The sequence below is a fragment of the Gigantopelta aegis genome, chromosome 8 (assembly GCF_016097555.1).
Source record: "Gigantopelta aegis isolate Gae_Host chromosome 8, Gae_host_genome, whole genome shotgun sequence".
NCBI lineage: Eukaryota > Metazoa > Mollusca > Gastropoda > Neomphalida > Peltospiridae > Gigantopelta > Gigantopelta aegis.
Genome location: NC_054706.1, coordinates 59,781,873 through 59,800,273, shown reverse-complemented (window position 1 = coordinate 59,800,273; position 18,401 = coordinate 59,781,873). Strand labels below are relative to the sequence as shown.

The 18,401-nt window shown below is 33.3% G+C and overlaps 1 protein-coding gene across 1 annotated transcript in view; it reads left to right on the top strand.

The window, feature by feature from the left end:
* Nucleotides 1-5,358: 5,358 nt before the first annotated feature.
* The window catches only part of LOC121379760 (voltage-dependent T-type calcium channel subunit alpha-1I-like), a 128,392-nt gene continuing 115,349 nt past the window's right edge, over nt 5,359-18,401 (top strand). Inside the window, exon 1 of the mRNA XM_041508410.1 lies at nt 5,359-5,597. Coding sequence (XP_041364344.1) covers nt 5,365-5,597 — 233 coding nt within the window. The 5' untranslated portion in view covers nt 5,359-5,364. The remainder of the gene's footprint in view (nt 5,598-18,401) is intronic.

Here is an 18,401-nt window from a genome sequence, read left to right as displayed (position 1 = left end):
AGGTGACTGGTCTCCCATGAGGCCCTCTCTAATCTATACATGATATTATACATACATACATTCAAAGAAACAACATCAACATACATGTAATATGTATAGCATGAGGAACAATAGCACATATTATAAATATATAAATAATATTTAAATCAATTTGTTAAGAAACTTGAGTCAGTGATAACTCAATACATCATAATTATTTTAACAAACACAAAATCAACAACAAAGGTATATCTTAAAATTGATTATTATTTGAATAGTGCTTAAAATAACTGGATTTGAATGAGGCGAGGGATTGAGATTCTAATAGGAAGGAATTAATGTTTTATTTAATGACACACTCCACACATTTTATTTACGGTTATAATGGTGTCAGACATATGGTTGAGGACCACACAGATATTGAGAGAGAAAACCCGCTGTTGCCACTTCATTGGCTACTCTTTTCAATTAGCAGCAAGGGATCTTTTATATGCACAATCCCACAGACAGGATAGTACATAGTTACACCAGTTATGCAAGATTCTAATAGAGTGAGAGTTTAACATCATGGCAATGCCATACAAATTGTAGCCATGTGATATGATTTGAGATTTTTGAGTCTAGACTCAAGCATGGACCCAGATGTCATCATTGTTTTGTTAGCCTAGACATCTGTGGAAAAGCACAAAAAGGATCCCTTGTTGATAATTACAAGGTGTATAACCTTTGGTGATGGCAGCTAATTTCCTGTGTCTCAGTCAGGTCATGAATTCACTGATCATGCTATTGAATTTCTTTGCTACATTTCTTTCTTGTGATCTTGTTATTAATTTATGTCAGAAAAAAAGGAAGAAGAAAGAAAAACATTTAAGTCGATATCAGCATACAGAACATTTGTTTGCTGATCCATTTCCTTTGTTTAAGTGGTTAACAGAAATCATTAAAGTTAATGTGAAGTTGATGAGTTATTTGTATTCAGATGCATATGTTTAGAAACAGAGATGATTCTAAAAACCATGGTAGCATAATACATACACATTGGGTGTATATACATGATCATCATACATGTATGTCAGGCAAGCATTTAACCACAGAACTACATTCTTCGCCTACAGTGAAATTAGATGGTGCTTGGGCTTTAGGGTGAACAAACAGTATTAATTTTTAATTTTCTTACCATTTTAGTAGTTATCGAACTTCAAAAAAATTGGCAGTAACATGTTGTAAAGAAGGTGAATATAGTGGTATACAACCTTCACCAAGTAAACAAACAGCTGTAACCTGTGAATCATAACTGATGTATACAGTATCAAAGGATGTGATATGTGCTGCTCTGCTTGGAATGTGCATATAAAAGATGTTTTTCTGCTAATCTAATTAAAGTAGCCTATTTGGTGATGTTGTGGCTGTAGGTTTTTTCTTTAAAACTGAACCACAAGTTACAGTTGTCCTATGTATTACAAGTACCATATTGTAGCATGAATCAAATCATATATTACAATTATGTCCATGCAAGTACTATATGTTAGATACCTAATGCCAGCTGATTAAACAATGTGCCGTTAAGCAAACAATGATATTCCTTTTATACATGTGAATACACTCTAGCTGGGTCATGTACAGCCCTGGAAGATACAATATATCAGACAGAAAATTCCATAATACATGTACAGTGATGAAAATGTTCATGGTACCTGAAGCATCCACTATTATAGAAAGACAGGTGCGCTATCAGGTGTGTTATCACGTTAACGATGCCTCCTCTACTGAACAGGTAATATTTACATTATAATAATCAGGACAGTGAGATTCGCACACCACACCCTACTGTGCTAACCAGCATGGCACAGCATACCAGCCATATTTCTGACAACTCCGACCTTTACCATTCGTTGATGGTTTACCTTTCACAATTGTGCAGGTAAGGTTTGGCAGGACTTTTGTGGTCAAGTTACATACCAGATGAAGGTTAGCTAGGGAGTCTGGCAAGTGTAACAGTTTATAACAGCTGTGGAAAAGTGTCCATAAACAAACATAGATCATCAGTATAATCACACATTTCACAACAGGGGATCAGGATATGTTTTTTTTTGGTGGCTAAATTGTCGTAAAATGCAAATAAAGTGATTCTGTTATGTATCTTTAGAAGTAAAAATACTAGATTTTAAAATTTAGTTTGTAATAGGACCAAATAATAAGAAATGGCTGCATTTGCAATGTACTTTGATGAATGAAAATGAGACATTGAGATCAGGTTGTCGTAAAATGCAAATAAAGTAGTGCTAATGTACTAGTTGTTACATTAAGGATCTCTGGAGAGGATTACAAGAACACAATCTGTAAAGGAATGTCTATAATTTCATTAAGGCATCTTGTAGACGTAATTTTTGTGTGATATAACTCACGGTTTGTACTAATGGCAAATGATGTGCTTTTTTTCAAGTCACCTCATCCATGTTTCATGAGTGCAATAAAGATGGTGACACATGATGCGATTTCCTCAAATGAGAATAGCTAATTGTGATAAGACAAACATTACGATTTCATCAGTTACTATGCTATCAGCTATTCTTGTATGAGGCACTTGTATCATATGGCTTTGCCATCATCTGACAAAAAGGTATTCTTCAGCATTGAATAGTCTCATATGACAATATCTGATTATGACAAGACAAACATTATGTAGATTTCATCAGTTACTATGCTATCAGCTATTCTTGTATGAGGCACTTGTATCATATGGCTTTGCCATCATCTGACAAAAAGGTATTCTTCAGCATTGAATAGTCTCATATGACAATATCTGATTATGACAAGACAAACATTATGTAGATTTCATCAGTTGCTATGCTATCAGCTATTCTTGTATGAGGCACTTGTATCATATGGCTTTGCCATCATCTGACAAAAAGGTATTCTTCAGCATTGAATAGTCTCATATGACAATAGCTGATTATGACAAGACAAACATTATGTAGATTTCATCAGTTACTATGCTATCAGCTATTCTTGTATGAGGCACTTGTATCATATGGCTTTGCCATCATCTGACAAAAAGGTATTCTTCAGCATTGAATAGTCTCATATGACAATAGCTGATTATGACAAGACAAACATTATGTAGATTTCATCAGTTGCTATGCTATCAGCTATTCTTGTATGAGGCACTTGTATCATATGGCTTTGCCATCATCTGACAAAAAGGTATTCTTCAGCATTGAATAGTCTCATATGACAATAGCTGATTATGACAAGACAAACATTATGTAGATTTCATCAGTTGCTATGCTATCAGCTATTCTTGTATGAGGCACTTGTATCATATGGCTTTGCCATCATCTGACAAAAAGAGAATCTTCACCATTGAATAGTAGTCTCCTATGACAATAGCTGATCATGACAAGACAAACATTATGATTTCATCAGTTGCTATGCTATCGGCTATTTTTGTAGAGGCACTTGTATCGTGTGGCATCGCCTTCATCTGACAAAAAGAGAATCATTACCATTGAATAGTCTGAGGGAAAATGTAAACTTTTTTAACCTTATATCTTGCTGTAAAGCATATGTTGGCTTGATAATGCTATGTTATTGAATGGATGTTTTTGTATTAGCTATATGGGAGGACATTGTCTTCCTTGGCGACAAGCTGTTTTGACCCTGAGGCATGCAACACCAGGGGACAATTGCACAAAGCAGTTATACTAGGCATACTTTTACAAGTGTTTGGCATCTATTTCAGAAAGAAAATTACATCATTAAGGAAAATGAAGCATTTTACGGACAAACGAAAATGAAATATGTGTACTTTTAACTGTATTTTTTGTACTATAATATTAGTAATAAAAATTGTGGTTTAGTCGTAGATTTACGTTTACGTGCAAAACTGGGTTTACGATGTGTTGCGAAATTGGGCCCTGAGCTATAGTGCAGCTGGTCAAGTGCTTAATACAGTTGTTCAACGATATGGTTATAACAAAAAAAGTAAAGTTTGTTTTATTTAACGACGCCGCTAGAGCACATTGATTTTTTATCTTATCATCGGCTATTGGACGTCAAACATATGGTCATTCTGACACTGTTTTTAGAGGAAACCCGCTGTCACCACATAGGCTACTCTTTTTACGACAGGCAGCAAGGGATCTTTTATTTGCGCTTCCCACAGGCAGGATAGCACAAACCATGGCCTTTGTTGAACCAGTTATGGATCACTGGTCGGTGCAAGTGGTTTACCCATTGAGCCTTGCGGAGCACTCACTCAGGGTTTGGAGTCGGTATCTGGATTAAAAATCCCATGCCTCGACTGGGATCCGAACCCAGTACCTACCAGCCTGTAGACCGATGGCCTGCCACGACGCCACCGAGGCCGGTGGTTATAACAAGGTCAACATGAACTCATCCATTTACTGACTTTTTAAAAATTCATTTGGAAGAGCAATGGTGACATTCTTAGTCTTACCTCTTGACATTTAGGAATTAGATTTTATGGAACATCTTGAGTGATATTTTGCAACAAAAACTCACCCTAAGAATTTTTTATTTTTTATGCCAGATTTAAATATAATGGGAATTAAAAGAATATTTTAATTTAGAAATGTCCTTTCAGATTAGCCGGAGAAGATACTCTATATGACTGTGCCCTGAATCTTAATTTTACTGCCCTCGTCCTTCAGTTATTTTGGGCTACATTAGTCCATTGTCATAGCCGGAGTGGGGGGGATATAGCCCCCCCAACCCCCATCACACATCTTTTTTTAATCACTGCATAACACATGTTGAAATGGGAATTAACAGACTCACAGTGTGGGGGCCCCCTCCATATAAAATGTTGGCTATGCAAATGGCCCTGATCACTGCATTATTTTGTTAAAAATAAAAAACAAATTGCAGTAACTTCTTTAAAAAAAAAACATTAACAAGAGTAGAAGTTAGTAAAAAACAATTTCATTGGAAAACAATTGTGTGCAATATTTGGATTTATTCAATTTATTATTTATATTCAATTTATTTTCAGATTTATTCAATTTGTTTATATATAAATATATGTGCATGTTTATTAAATGCATTGTTTATATTAAAATTATATGCTCGTTTATTGATTATATTTAATAATAATAATCATGTTCAGATTTATTCAATTTGTTTATTATATAAATTTATATGCATATTTATTAAAAAGTATTGTTTATATTAAAATTATATGCTAATTTATTGACTGTATTTTACAATAATAATAATCGTGTTCAGATTTATTAAATTATTTGTTTATTTCATAATGTAAATGATTTGTTTAATTAATTAATTTATATTGAATGCATTGTTTATTAATTTATTGTTCTTTGAAAAATGGGTTTTTCCTTAACACATTGTACATGGTTCGAGCGAATGAGCATGTTCGTCATTCTCCTCAACTGTCTGACTCTGGGAATGTTTCAACCTTGTAATGACCAAGTGTGTACAAGCATGCGCTGTCATGTACTGGAGGGATTTGACCATTTTATTTTCACATTCTTCGCTTTTGAAATGATCGTCAAAATGTCTGCCATGGGAGTATTTGGCAAAGAAACATACCTGGCTGATTCTTGGAATAGACTGGACTGCTTTATAGTCCTTGCAGGGTGAGTAACCATTTCTCTCTTTTAGTTTTATGGTAGTTTATGTCTTAATCATATATGACTTTTATCTTTATTTATTTTTTGCTTTAAAAAGTGTATAATCATATTACATTGTATTATATTCAAACTATACTTACTATAAATCATAAAAGATTAGTTTCTAAAATTTATTCGAAGTTGAATAAATTATGTATTTCCAACATTATATTGAGCAAGATTCGGTATATATTATTGTTTTTTCATATTTATATATTGCATGTATATAGTAACATTTCTATTTTATATTAAATACTAATTTTTTCTTTTGGACTATACATGTAGTTAAATTTGCCAATGTTTTATTTTCGCTAAGACATGTATGTACATGTAGTTTTTTGTGTCCAATATTAGTTTTACTTTTTATTGAATGGACACAAAACCTGAAGTTAGTTCTAGAAATCTAAGGTCTTCATACTTTTGGGGGGTTTTTTAATAAAAAAAGAATTTGAAAATATCTTCAGTACAGTTTTTTCTTTGTCCTTTCATTAAGCAATTATCCAATCTCTGTACAACATTTAGTAATGTGTTTGTCACTTTGTCATGTTACTGTGTAAAACTTAAAATAATCATAAAAACTGAGAATTCATATATACTTTTGGTCAGAAATGCATCTTTACTTGATTACAAACACTCAGTTCTGTGAAATGATAAACAGTATATTAACCTATAATGCTCATGAATCTCAATACGTGTTAATCCTTTTGTAAAAAGAAAATGTGATGTTATTACTGGTAATTTTATTCGCATTTCTTTTGGCATTCAGTATATAAACAGAGCAAAACTACCAAAAAACACGTATTTTTGATACCATTGTAATTTAGCCACAACTAACATCATTAAAGTGATTGTCCCTGGTTCCAAAGATACATGTAGGTATGATTTAGGTTTTATATAAAATGCATTTTAAGAGTAAGTATGTACCATACCAGGACAAAATAAATAACAATTTTCAAAATAAATAACAATTTTTTAAAAAGACCAGAACAACCAAAAACACACTGTATTTGGCCAAATTGATAATTCAGGCAAGAAGTTGTAATCAATGAGTAATTTAACAGTAAAAACAAAAGCCAGTAACAGCCAAAATCTTTTTACAGTGCATAAAAACTAGGATGAGTGCCTTTAAGACAAATAATAAAGTCACTTACTAGTATTAAAGGTCAAATGAAGTTGCATGGTTATCTTGGAATGGATGCTAGCGTGACATACCCTGCTGGCAGTGGAACAATTCAAAGATTAGGATAATTAACAAACCGTTGTTGCTCAAATTGTCAATTTGTCTTTGGTTAATGTACATGTAACTTTATTCACCTACATACATGTATGTAGCTCAAGCTGTCAGTTGTAAATTACATATTGTTTTACATTTTGGATGTAAACAATGTTTTGTTTTGGCAAATAAGATAAACAAAATTTAGAAAAATTGGCTTTAAAAAAATGTATTTTCTGGTAAAATGTTGCTTATATATATGTATACGGTGAAACCCCTCAAAACTGGACCATCTGTAAACTGGAATTCCCTAAAAAAAAAAATGCCTGTTTTTTAGAGTCCCTTTTTTAAATATTAGAATATAAAATCTTTTAAAACTGGATTTTTTTTACTTGCTAGAGTGGGTGTCCAATTTAGAGGGGTTTCACTGTATTAATTTTTGGTAATTGTTTTATAATTCTGAAATTTGCAAAGACAGCGTCATTACCACTGTGAGTCTTGCAAACATGTGATGCTTTTTTCATACACTCAGATCTGTCAAATTTGTCAGTGCGTTTGAATAAAATAAAATATAATTACATGTACATTCAATATAACTGTATTTGTTCCACTTTCAAAGAGACTAGTAAAAAAAACTAATTCTGTTACTATGGAGAGTAATTCTTTCTTTTTGGGATGACGTATGTTCTAACCAATACATTGGTGTCTTTATTAGCTACTGTTGTAGTTATAGTTGTAAGCTCATTATAGAAACATTCGACTAATTATTTGTATTGGTACTGTTGTGGTATATAAGTATTGTGCATTTTCAGCTTCCATACTAAAATTGTTATGACTTTATTGCAGTTTTAAAAACAAAAGGCTGCTTTTTCCTAAAAATTAATATTCTCAGAGCCAGAGTTAAAATTATATAATTTATACAGTAATTCTTTCAAGAAACTGTTATGTTTTAATATACAGTGAAACCCCTCTAAACCAGACACCCTCGGGACCAAGTAAAATGTCCGGTTTTAAGAGGTATTCAGTTTAGAGAGGTTCTTTTTTGCACAGATATTTAAAAAGGGACCATGAAAAACATCCATTTTTGAGGGAATTCCGGTTTACAGAGGGTCCGGTTTTGAGAGGTTTCACTGTATGTTTCCTGTCTCAAACAATTCCTAAAATCAATACAGTGATTTAAAATTATATAATTAATACAGTAATTCTTTCAAGAAAACTGTTATGTTTTAATATATGTTACCTGTCTCAAACAATTCCTAAAAATTAATACAGAGAAACCCCCTAAACCAGACACCCACAGGACTAATTAAAAATACCCGTTTTAAGGGGTATATGATTCAGAGAGGTTCTGTTCTGTACTGATAATTTAAAAAGGAAATTAATGAATGTTTAATGAGATCCCAGCACAAAACAAATACATTAGCTATTCTGTGTGAAAAGAAATCATGAAAAAAAACAGTTTTGAATTTGGTTTTTAGGGGTTCACTGTATATAAGAAAGTAATCACCTTAGCATATACATTATAGAGAAATATGCAATAATAAAAAATATATGTAGCTTTCAGTTTGATGGGAAAATAAAAACTTAACCAAATTTTGTAAATCTTTGAATTTAAGGAAAATAACATTTCCATTCTAAGATGAACTAAATATGATATTTTAAACCTGAAGGCATAGTTTGTGTTTTGTTTGCTGTCTGCTTTGATTTTAGCATCATTAAAGCACATTGTCCTGTCATCGTGTCAGGGGTCCATGTTTATAACACTATTACCAGTGCCACTGCCTGAATTGTGTAGTTAAAGATGTTGTTTGGTAGCACATTCTATTCTTGGCTCTGTTTGCAAGATATATTTGTAGATTTATATTGTTCGACTCTCACTGCGCTTAGCAGCTTTTGTTTGGCACCCTTTTCTGCTTTCACTTTTGGCCATGTGTATTTTTTTGGTGAAGTTTAGATATGTAAATATATATTCAAAGTGATTTTGACATGAAATCCAAAGAATATGGCAACATTTTTGCTAAAAACTTTTATTTGTACAATTGGGATACATTATACAGGATCAAAGATGTTTAAAGGTTGGATTTGTAAATGTATATTCAAAGTGAGCTTGATATATGAAATCCAAAGAACATGGCAACATTTTTGCTAAAAACTTGTACCATAAAAAATTGTCATTCCATACCAAATGTTTTGATAAAATCATTCCATTGGGATAATTTTTGCAGGATCAAAGATATTAAGTTTGCTTATGTAAATACACTATTTATTGAAAATGATCTTGATGTATGAAATCCAAAGAACATGATAACATTTTTGCTAAAAGCTTTTATTTGTACCATCAAAATTGTCATACCATACCAAATGTTTTAGATAAAATCATTCCACTGGAATAAATGTTACAGAATCAAAGATATTAAGTTTGGATATGTAAATATACACTGTATATATTTAAAGTGATATTGATATATGAAATCCAAAGAACATGGCAATAATTTTGCTAGAAATTTTATACCATCAAAATAAAAATACCTTACCAAATGTCTGATAAAATCATTCCATTGGGATGCTGAAGTTTAAAGTTGAACTTAAAATGTTTTTATTATAATCTGTAATGGAATTTCTATTTCTATTTTGTTAAAATTACTACATTTAATTCAGCAATTAATGTTTTGAAAATGTTTACTTGTAGTTAAGTAGAAATAATAATGATGTATTCAACCTGTCTTGACCATATAGTAATACATGTACTATTTCCAGTGTTTTCATATTACACATGTAGCGTCATTATATTTAATGTTCAAGTTGAGAAATGAACACAAAGACAAAATTTTAGACTGATAGTTGCCACTTCCTTTTTTTCAAATCTCTAATATTAAGATTATTATGTGTTTTAAACTTAGATAAATAAATAAATTATACTTTTGAAAACCAAATTTATCAGCATTAATTTCATTGAGTTTCTTCAGTACCTGATTTGCTTACTTTTACAGGTATATAGTTTTATAGAATTAAAATCACTTGCAGCAAATAATACTTTTGTTTTAAATGGTCTTTTTATGGTTTGAATGTGTGTTTTTTTATAATGGTACCTTTCAGCAAATTAAGACATATCCGGTGAATAGTATTGGCCCAATATTCCACCACTGGTTATATATTTTTAACAGTCAGAACTCCCATAGATTACTTTGGTAACATACATGTATGTGGCTAAAGCTGCTATGAGCACACTTTGTGTCAACATACATGTATACACCTTAGATATAAATATTACAACCCTTCACACTTAGTTTCAGATATAACAAGGGAGCATGTCTGATTGCCATAATTCTTCACAAAAATGGTCATGCACCTTGCACATGTTTCAAGCATAAGAGTCAAATAGACATGGGTTTACTGGTTAGAGGAAGGAAGGAAGGAAATGTTTATTTAACGACACTTTATTTACGGTTATATGGCATCAGACATATGATTAAGGACCACAGATACTGAGAGAGAAAACCTGCTGTCGCCACTTCAAGGGCTACTCTTTTCGATTAGCAGCAAGCGATCTTTTATATGCACCATACCACAGATAGGATAGCACATACCACAACCTTTGTTACACCAGTTGTGGAACACTGTCTGGAACGATAAATAGCCCAATGGGACCACCGACAGAGATTGATCCTAGACTGACTGCACATCAAGCGAATGCTTTACCATTGGACTACGTTCCCTGGTTATATGAAGTAACAGTTTATGACAAGTCCTAAAACATATCTCACCAATGGCATATTCAGCATCCTATTCAAAGTTGGGAATGCTTTGAACTTTGATCCAGTGAGTTAAAGTTTCTTTAGTTTACCGACACCACTAGAGCACATTGATTTATTAAACAGCTGTTGGATGTCAAACATTTGGTAATTTAGAGAAGAAATGCTCTACATTTTCCATTAGTAGCAAGATACATGTACCGTATATCTTCGCCTATAAGTCGAATTTTTTTCACCCAAAAATTATTTTATAACTTGGGGGGTCGACTTATAAGAGGGTAAAAAAAATTCAACAAAAAATATTACTGTTTTGTGGATTATTTTACAAGTTTTATTGTTGAAGTATGCCATGTATTTATACTCAAATATGTTAATTTGACACATTTATTTTTTATAACCTTTTTTTTTTGGCATTAGAACGGTTTTGGTTATGCGAAAAGGCGTACGATCTCACTCACATGCCAAGACAACAGTCCACTTAGTTAAATTAACAATCATCACTAATAGTAAAAATGTAAACAATACTAACTACCTGTTGCCTGAGTTTATTTTGAAATCTGGTCACTGGCATTAATGGTTGTTCAAACAATGTTTTGGCGGTGATTAACTTCATGAATATTACTGAGCTTTCCCTTAAAATAGACTGATCTCTGCAGTTCACTATCTAGAGCAATAGGGACACACATCATTTGGTACAAAAACCAGTGTACTTTCCAGAGTTATCCTCCTTACATGTATTAATATGGCGGCAAAACGTGATACTTTCAGTTTTATCGTAGTGATCTGTTGTCAGTGTTTATAAATAAAGTTGTTGTCTGTGCACAAAACCATCTGTACAGTACTATGCAGTAACAGTCAAACAGCTTTCACTCTCTACTAAGGGAATATTTCGTTTTGATGCTATGTAATAATGATAGTTTGATTGGAATAGTCTGATTATATTGCGATGTACAAAACGTGAAAACCGAAGTTTGTAAAATAATTTTCTTTTGTTCAAATATTATTGTTCTCATGTGCTGAAAATAAGAAATATTTCAATATTTATAAGTAGTTTTTCATGGGTCGACTTATAAACGGGTCAATAAAAAAATACGTTTTCAGGGCTTGAAATTAGGGACTCGACTTATAGCCGAGATCGACTTACAGGCGAAGATATACGGTACCTTTTATATGCACCATCCCACAGACAGGATAGCACATACCACAGACTTTGATATACCAGTCATGGTGCACTGGCTGGAACAAGAAAAGTAGCCTAATGGGCTCACTGATGGGGATTGATCCTAAACCGACCATGCATTAAGTCGAGTGCTTTACCACTGGGCTACATCCCGGCCCTTTAATCCAGTGCGATTCCAGTTGGTATTTACACATACCGTACTGCACTGTCTTATCTCATCGTTGCAGTTCAACTGGCCCTTTAATCCAGTGCGATTCCAGTTGGTATTTACACATACCGTACTGCACTGTCTTATCTCATCATTGCGGTTCAACTGGCCCTTTAATCCAGTGCGATTCCAGTTGGTATTTACACATACCGTACTGCACTGTCTTATCTCATCGTTGCAGTTCAACTGGCCCTTTAATCCAGTGCGATTCCAGTTGGTATTTACACATACCGTACTGCACCGTCTTATCTCATCGTTGCAGTTCAACTGGCCCTTTAATCCAGTGCGATTCCAGTTGGTATTTACACATACCGTACTGCACTGTCTTATCTCATCATTGCAGTTCAACATTATCATCTAATCCAGTGCGATTCCAGTTGGTATTTACACATACCGTACTGCACTGTCTTATCTCATCATTGCAGTTCAACGTTATCATCTAATCCAGTGCGATTCCAGTTGGTATTTACACATACCGTACTGCACTGTTCCAGTTGCAGTTGAACATATTCATCGAATATATATTATGTATGAAGTGGTAGAAGAAAGGAATATTTGTTTAAGATACATGTATACAGTGAGCTATTTAAAAAATTAATTGTATCTAATTACAGAGATACAATGGATTTATTCTTGAAATTTACTAACATGGCTGCTTATTGTTTGTTGCATGTTGAAGATTATTATTCACTTTACAATTAGTCTTAGCAAGAAAATAAACTGTAACAGTTAAAATACAATTTATGAATATATATATATATATATATATATATATATATATATATATATATATATATATATATATATATATATATATATATATTGAGTTTTAGAGTTTGCAAATTCTTACACTGAAGCATAGTAATAGTACAAATATTTTATGTTTATAAATTAGGCAATTATTGTTAGATTAATAATGTTTGATACAAACGCATGTTAGTTCTTTGTGATTACTAAATTATTAACATTTTGAAAAAATATTACTGTGTATATAAATCCTTGTAGACATTTTGTTTGTTATTTCTGTTTCATTTCAGATTTTCACAAATTCAAAATTTAAGCTTTTAAAAACTAAATAACTAACTCAGTTATATGCTTATCAAACAGATAATTAGGTTATCAGATGTCTTAAAGTTTAAAATTATGTTGGTGAGAACAAAAAGGAAACAACAGAATTAAAAATATTCTAATCTTAATAAGGTGTATTTATCTAGGACATAGCCCAGTGGTAAAGCACTCGCATGATGCTCAGTCAGTCTAGCATCGATCCTCGTCAGTGGGCCCATTGAGTTATTTCTCGTTCCAACCAGTGCACCACGACCATTTGGTAATTTTGAAATCCAATAGCCGGTGATTAATAAATCAATGTGCTTTAGTGCTGTCGTTAAAAAATTTTTTTTTAATTATTATTACCTAGAATTGATATTAAATTTTAAAGTAGAGTATACTAAGGTGTAGTCAAGATTTATTTCTTCAGTATATGAATTATTACCATTAACGTTGCCCCGAGTCAGGCCACTGGCATCCAGAGATGGGACCCAGGATAGACATGCTCGAAACCTTCATGGTACATGAGCATGTAAAAAATTTCAAGTCAAGTCAAGCCATTAAGGTATAATTAACATATGTTGATATTATATCTTTTGAGATGTACAGTATATCCTAAAACAATATCTATCACAGTCATTGAATTTATAATGTTGCTAAGTCCTATGGCTGAAAAACTGGGGTGGAATCCAGGGGGGACCAGGGGGCCTGACCGCCAATATATTAAATAGCCTGTCATGGACAAAACTATCTGGCAAAGTCAGAGGTTGTGCCCATGACAGGCATGTTTAAACAGTCCTATGATGGAAGCATGTAAAAAAAATTAACCACTCTTTTTAAAAATTTAATTTCATTATTCTGATCACGAGTTAGTGACATTTTTCCTTTAGTACAAAATATTTCCTGGATCCACCCCTGAAAAGACGTATAATGTTAACTTTAAATTTGTAGAATAACATTCTAGAATATGACCCCCCAAAAAATGTGTTTGTTAAATCTGCTGATGTGTTGATCCAATGTTCATTAAGTAAAAAAGTGTTAACTTTATTTGTAGTAATATTCTAGAAAAAAAATAGTGTTTGTGAAATCTGCTGCTATATTGATCCATTATTCAATCATCTTCTGTCTGTATACAGCCCATGTTGTCATCTTATACCTGCTTGTTAATTATCAGTCTGAAAATAACCCCAAAACAGCGAGTGTGTACCCAGGGGTGACACCATCACCCCGCAGCAACATACCTCTCTTTATATGTCACAGCCAAAGAAACAACACATCCTGTCTCTTGAAAGTAATTAATTGCTTCTCGCTTCATTTTGAGAACTTCTTAATGAACAATGGCCCAATGAATGGCCACAAGACATAACTGAAAATTGAATAGCTGATAATGTCTGCAGTTATTCATTACTCCGAAGTCGACAATATAAGGAGACAAGTGATATATAGAGAGAGGGAAGTTTGCTGAAGGCATATTTTTTTTAGTTGTTGTTAACTGAATATTGCATGTTTGCTTGAGTAATTAATACTTGTGGTGAACACTTGTCACTTGTTAACTTAAATTACTGAGAAACGTTCTTAGGCACAAAAGATAGGAACATTCAAGTATACATGTACATGTATATATTTATCCATTTTGTTAATGAAACTGGGAAAATTAACTGATTTTTGTCAATGCCTTATGAAGTAACCAACATACGTGGAAATTTCATTATAATGCTATTTTATTATTAAAGTAATATTATACAAAACAGCAGGTAATTCCTAAAAATGAATAAGCCAAGGAACCTGGTTTTATTTTGAATTTGAAAAGTTACTGTATATAGTTATTTTACAGCAGAAGTATATTTTTCTTTATCATGTTGTTTATTTGTATCTTTATTTTATTTTTTAAACAATAGTGGCCTTACACCTACCCAATGAGTCATTAAAACTTACTCTGGGTGGGAGCTGGTACTGGGCTGCGAACCCTGTACCTACCAGCCTAACGTCTGGTGGCTTAACCACGACACCACCGAGGCTAGTCACGTTTGTTCTTATTGTAAAATCCAAAGAGGAGATAACTCACAGAAAATCTTATTAATGTCAGACTAAGTTAAAGGAAAACTAATATAGCTTGTACTAAATTGTACTGTCAAACTCAAGCTAAATAGAAATTGTAAAAAAAATATGTTTTAGAATATTTTAGAAATAGTATCCATTATTGTTGTTGCATTGGAAAAATCAGTTAATAAAATATAAAATAAAACAAATGGATATGAATTGTGTGTATTTAACATAATTTAAGAGTTTACTATGTAGCATAATTATGATAGGTTAGGTAAAGCAGTCCTCGAAATTTGGAACACATACCAGTGGCAAAATTTAGTGGGGAGCTGGGCTCCTGCCGCCCCGCCCCCCTCCCCCTCCCCCCCCCCCCCCCCCCCCCCCCCCCCCCCCCCCCCCCCCCCCGATCTGCAGCAAGTTAGAACATATACCGTAATAACAAAGAAAATACCCGATAGTGATAAAAATGTTGTTGCAGATTAATTTTACAGCGGCACTTTTGATTGCCGCTTTGAATTTTAAGGGATGGGTAAGTATCTTGTATTGACCACAGATTAAAATAAAAACACAAAAAAACTAATAAATTTCTATATTATTGAAAAGGAAAGAATTACATACATATATGTATATATGTTTGCTTAAGTACTTTTGCAGATTAATATTACCTGTTACCAATTCAATGTCAGCCGCCATTTCTCATAATCTGTCTAAAAGTATTTCACAGATTTTCAAATGCTGCTGTGTTCTTTGTCTGTGTGGCAAAATGTCAAAAGTAAATGGTTGTCTGTGTCTTAACTTGAACAGTGGCCGTCACTCAACTCTGTTATATTTTGTGTATTTATGTATGCTAGATGTTGTACACAGTGAAAATGTACATACCAGAAATGTATTTTAAAAACATAATAATTTAAAACAAAAATTAAAACTAAAATACATGTCTTGGATTTCTCTTACCAGTCATATCTAGAATGATAGTGTTGTTTGTTTTTTCTTCTAGTAATGCTATTTAGCCTTTCAATAATCACTTGAATGCAGAAACTACATTAATACACTTATTCTTAATTTTTAATATTTATTTTTTTAGCTGACTTTGCATTTTGTTATTTTAGTTACAATTTAAGATCTTATAAACAAAACAGTATGTTGTTTTACTGTTTCGTATATGACTTAAGTTGTAGATCACAAATGGTATGTTAATATTAAACTTTTTTTTGTGTGAAACCTTTTTTTTTTTAAACTTCACCATTTCATCTATTGTTTGAATTTCAGTCTTTGTTCAGTGTGTCTTATGTTTTAGTCGAAAGTAACTTACCCTTGTTTCGTTATACTTTTTTCCATTCCATGTACGTTATAGCATAACAGAATATTCGGTAAACAAGTAAGAATTTTTTTGGTCTATTTCTTGTTTGATTCCACACCATTTGTCACAAAGTATTATTGGATTTCTTCTGCATGTGAGCTATTTGCATGGCTAATGCTGACACGATTTTGCATGACAGTTTTGTTACCATGGCAACCAGTAAGTACGTTAATTGTGATAATTTCCGATGAGGTGGGTATATTCCGCAAAAACATGAATGAAGGATTATCGCTATCTCTCTCTCTCTCTCTCTCTCTCTCTCTCGCTGCTTTCATAAACAAATACTGATAACTAAACAAACCGACTGTCATTGACGTCATTCGACACAAGTGAAAAGGAAAACAAATGTTAAGGTTCATGGTAACTCAGCACAAATGTTTCATCAGTTAGTTGGGTGTCAATCAAACAAAGAAAGATGATGAAAGGGAGGGGTTGTTTAACAATAGTTCAGTATAATATGTAATCAACGGTGTTCACTTTCAGAGGTTATATGGCAGTTGTGATGTTTGGTTTATAGTACTATGGAGAAAGAAAGAAAGAAATGTTTTATTTAACAATGCACTCAACACATTTTATTTATGGTTATATAGCATCAGACATATGGTTAAGGACCACACAGATTTTGAGAGGAAACCCGCTGTCGCCACTACATGGGCTACTCTTTCCGATTAGCAGCAAGGGATCTTTTATTTGCACTTCCCACAGGCAGGATAGCACAAACCATGGCCTTTGTTGAACCAGTTATGGATCACTGGTCGGTGCAAGTGGTTTACACCTACCCATTGAGCCTTGCAGAGCACTTACTCAGGGTTTGGAGTCGGTATCTGGATTAAAAATCCCATGCTTCGACTGGGATCCGAAGCCAGTACCTACCAGCCTGTAGACAGATGGCCTAACCACGACGCCACCAAGGCCGGTTACTATGGAGAAGAACCCACTATTGCCATATAGGCTATTCCTTTCAAACAGGAAAGAAACATTTTTTTTATTATTATTATAAATTTTTCAGTAGATGACAATGCTCATATTCCATGATCTTTCATATATTGGGCATGAAGCAGAAATGGTAGTGTTGTAAAATAACCTATTGGGAAAAGTTTGGTGTTTTGTTAATGACACCACTAGAGTACATCGATTAATTAATCATCGGCTATTGGATGTCAAACATTGGTAATTTTGACTCGTAGTCATCAGAGGAAACCCACTACATTTTTCCTAATGCAACAAGGGATCTTTTATATGCCCTTTGTCATAGACAGAGCAGTACCATGCCCTTTGATGTACCAATCATGGTATGTACTGTCATGTCAATGGGAAAGTGCTTATAAATCATCCTTGCTACTAATGTAATAATGTAGCAGGTTTCCTCTGAAGACTAATGTTTCAGATTTACCAAATAATTGATCATGTGCTCTAGTGATATCGTTAAACAAAACAATCTGAATGACAAAACCGTAACACATGATCGGGGCCATATCTCTGTACAATACAGTCGAATGGGCATTTGGCAAAATAGTGGATGATTCCATTTAATCTCTATCCAGTGCCTCATCTGTAGGAGGACAGCCACTCCCAAATGAGATCCTTTACTGGATATTTCATCCCTCTTGCATTGCCACACAGAGGACTGCCACTCTAACAACCATAACTTTTATGATGTAGGTACCACTGACATTACATTTTGCCCCCACCTCAACTAATCACACAGACCACTGAGCTAAATTCTGCTCCATTCTGTGTCAGTAAGTGATGACCTAAGAACACATAACATGCAGACTTTGGCAGCAAAGGCCATGTTACAGACTTTGGCAGCAGCTGGCCGCCAGAACATGGCTGCCAACTCATCAGAAGGCTATTATCATGTTCTGACATGTGCAGGTATTAGCGCTTACATAATTACTGCTGCTGTATTGTCCAGGAGATGAATCAATCGGTGAACAATACAGACTCATCTCTCTCTTTTGAAAT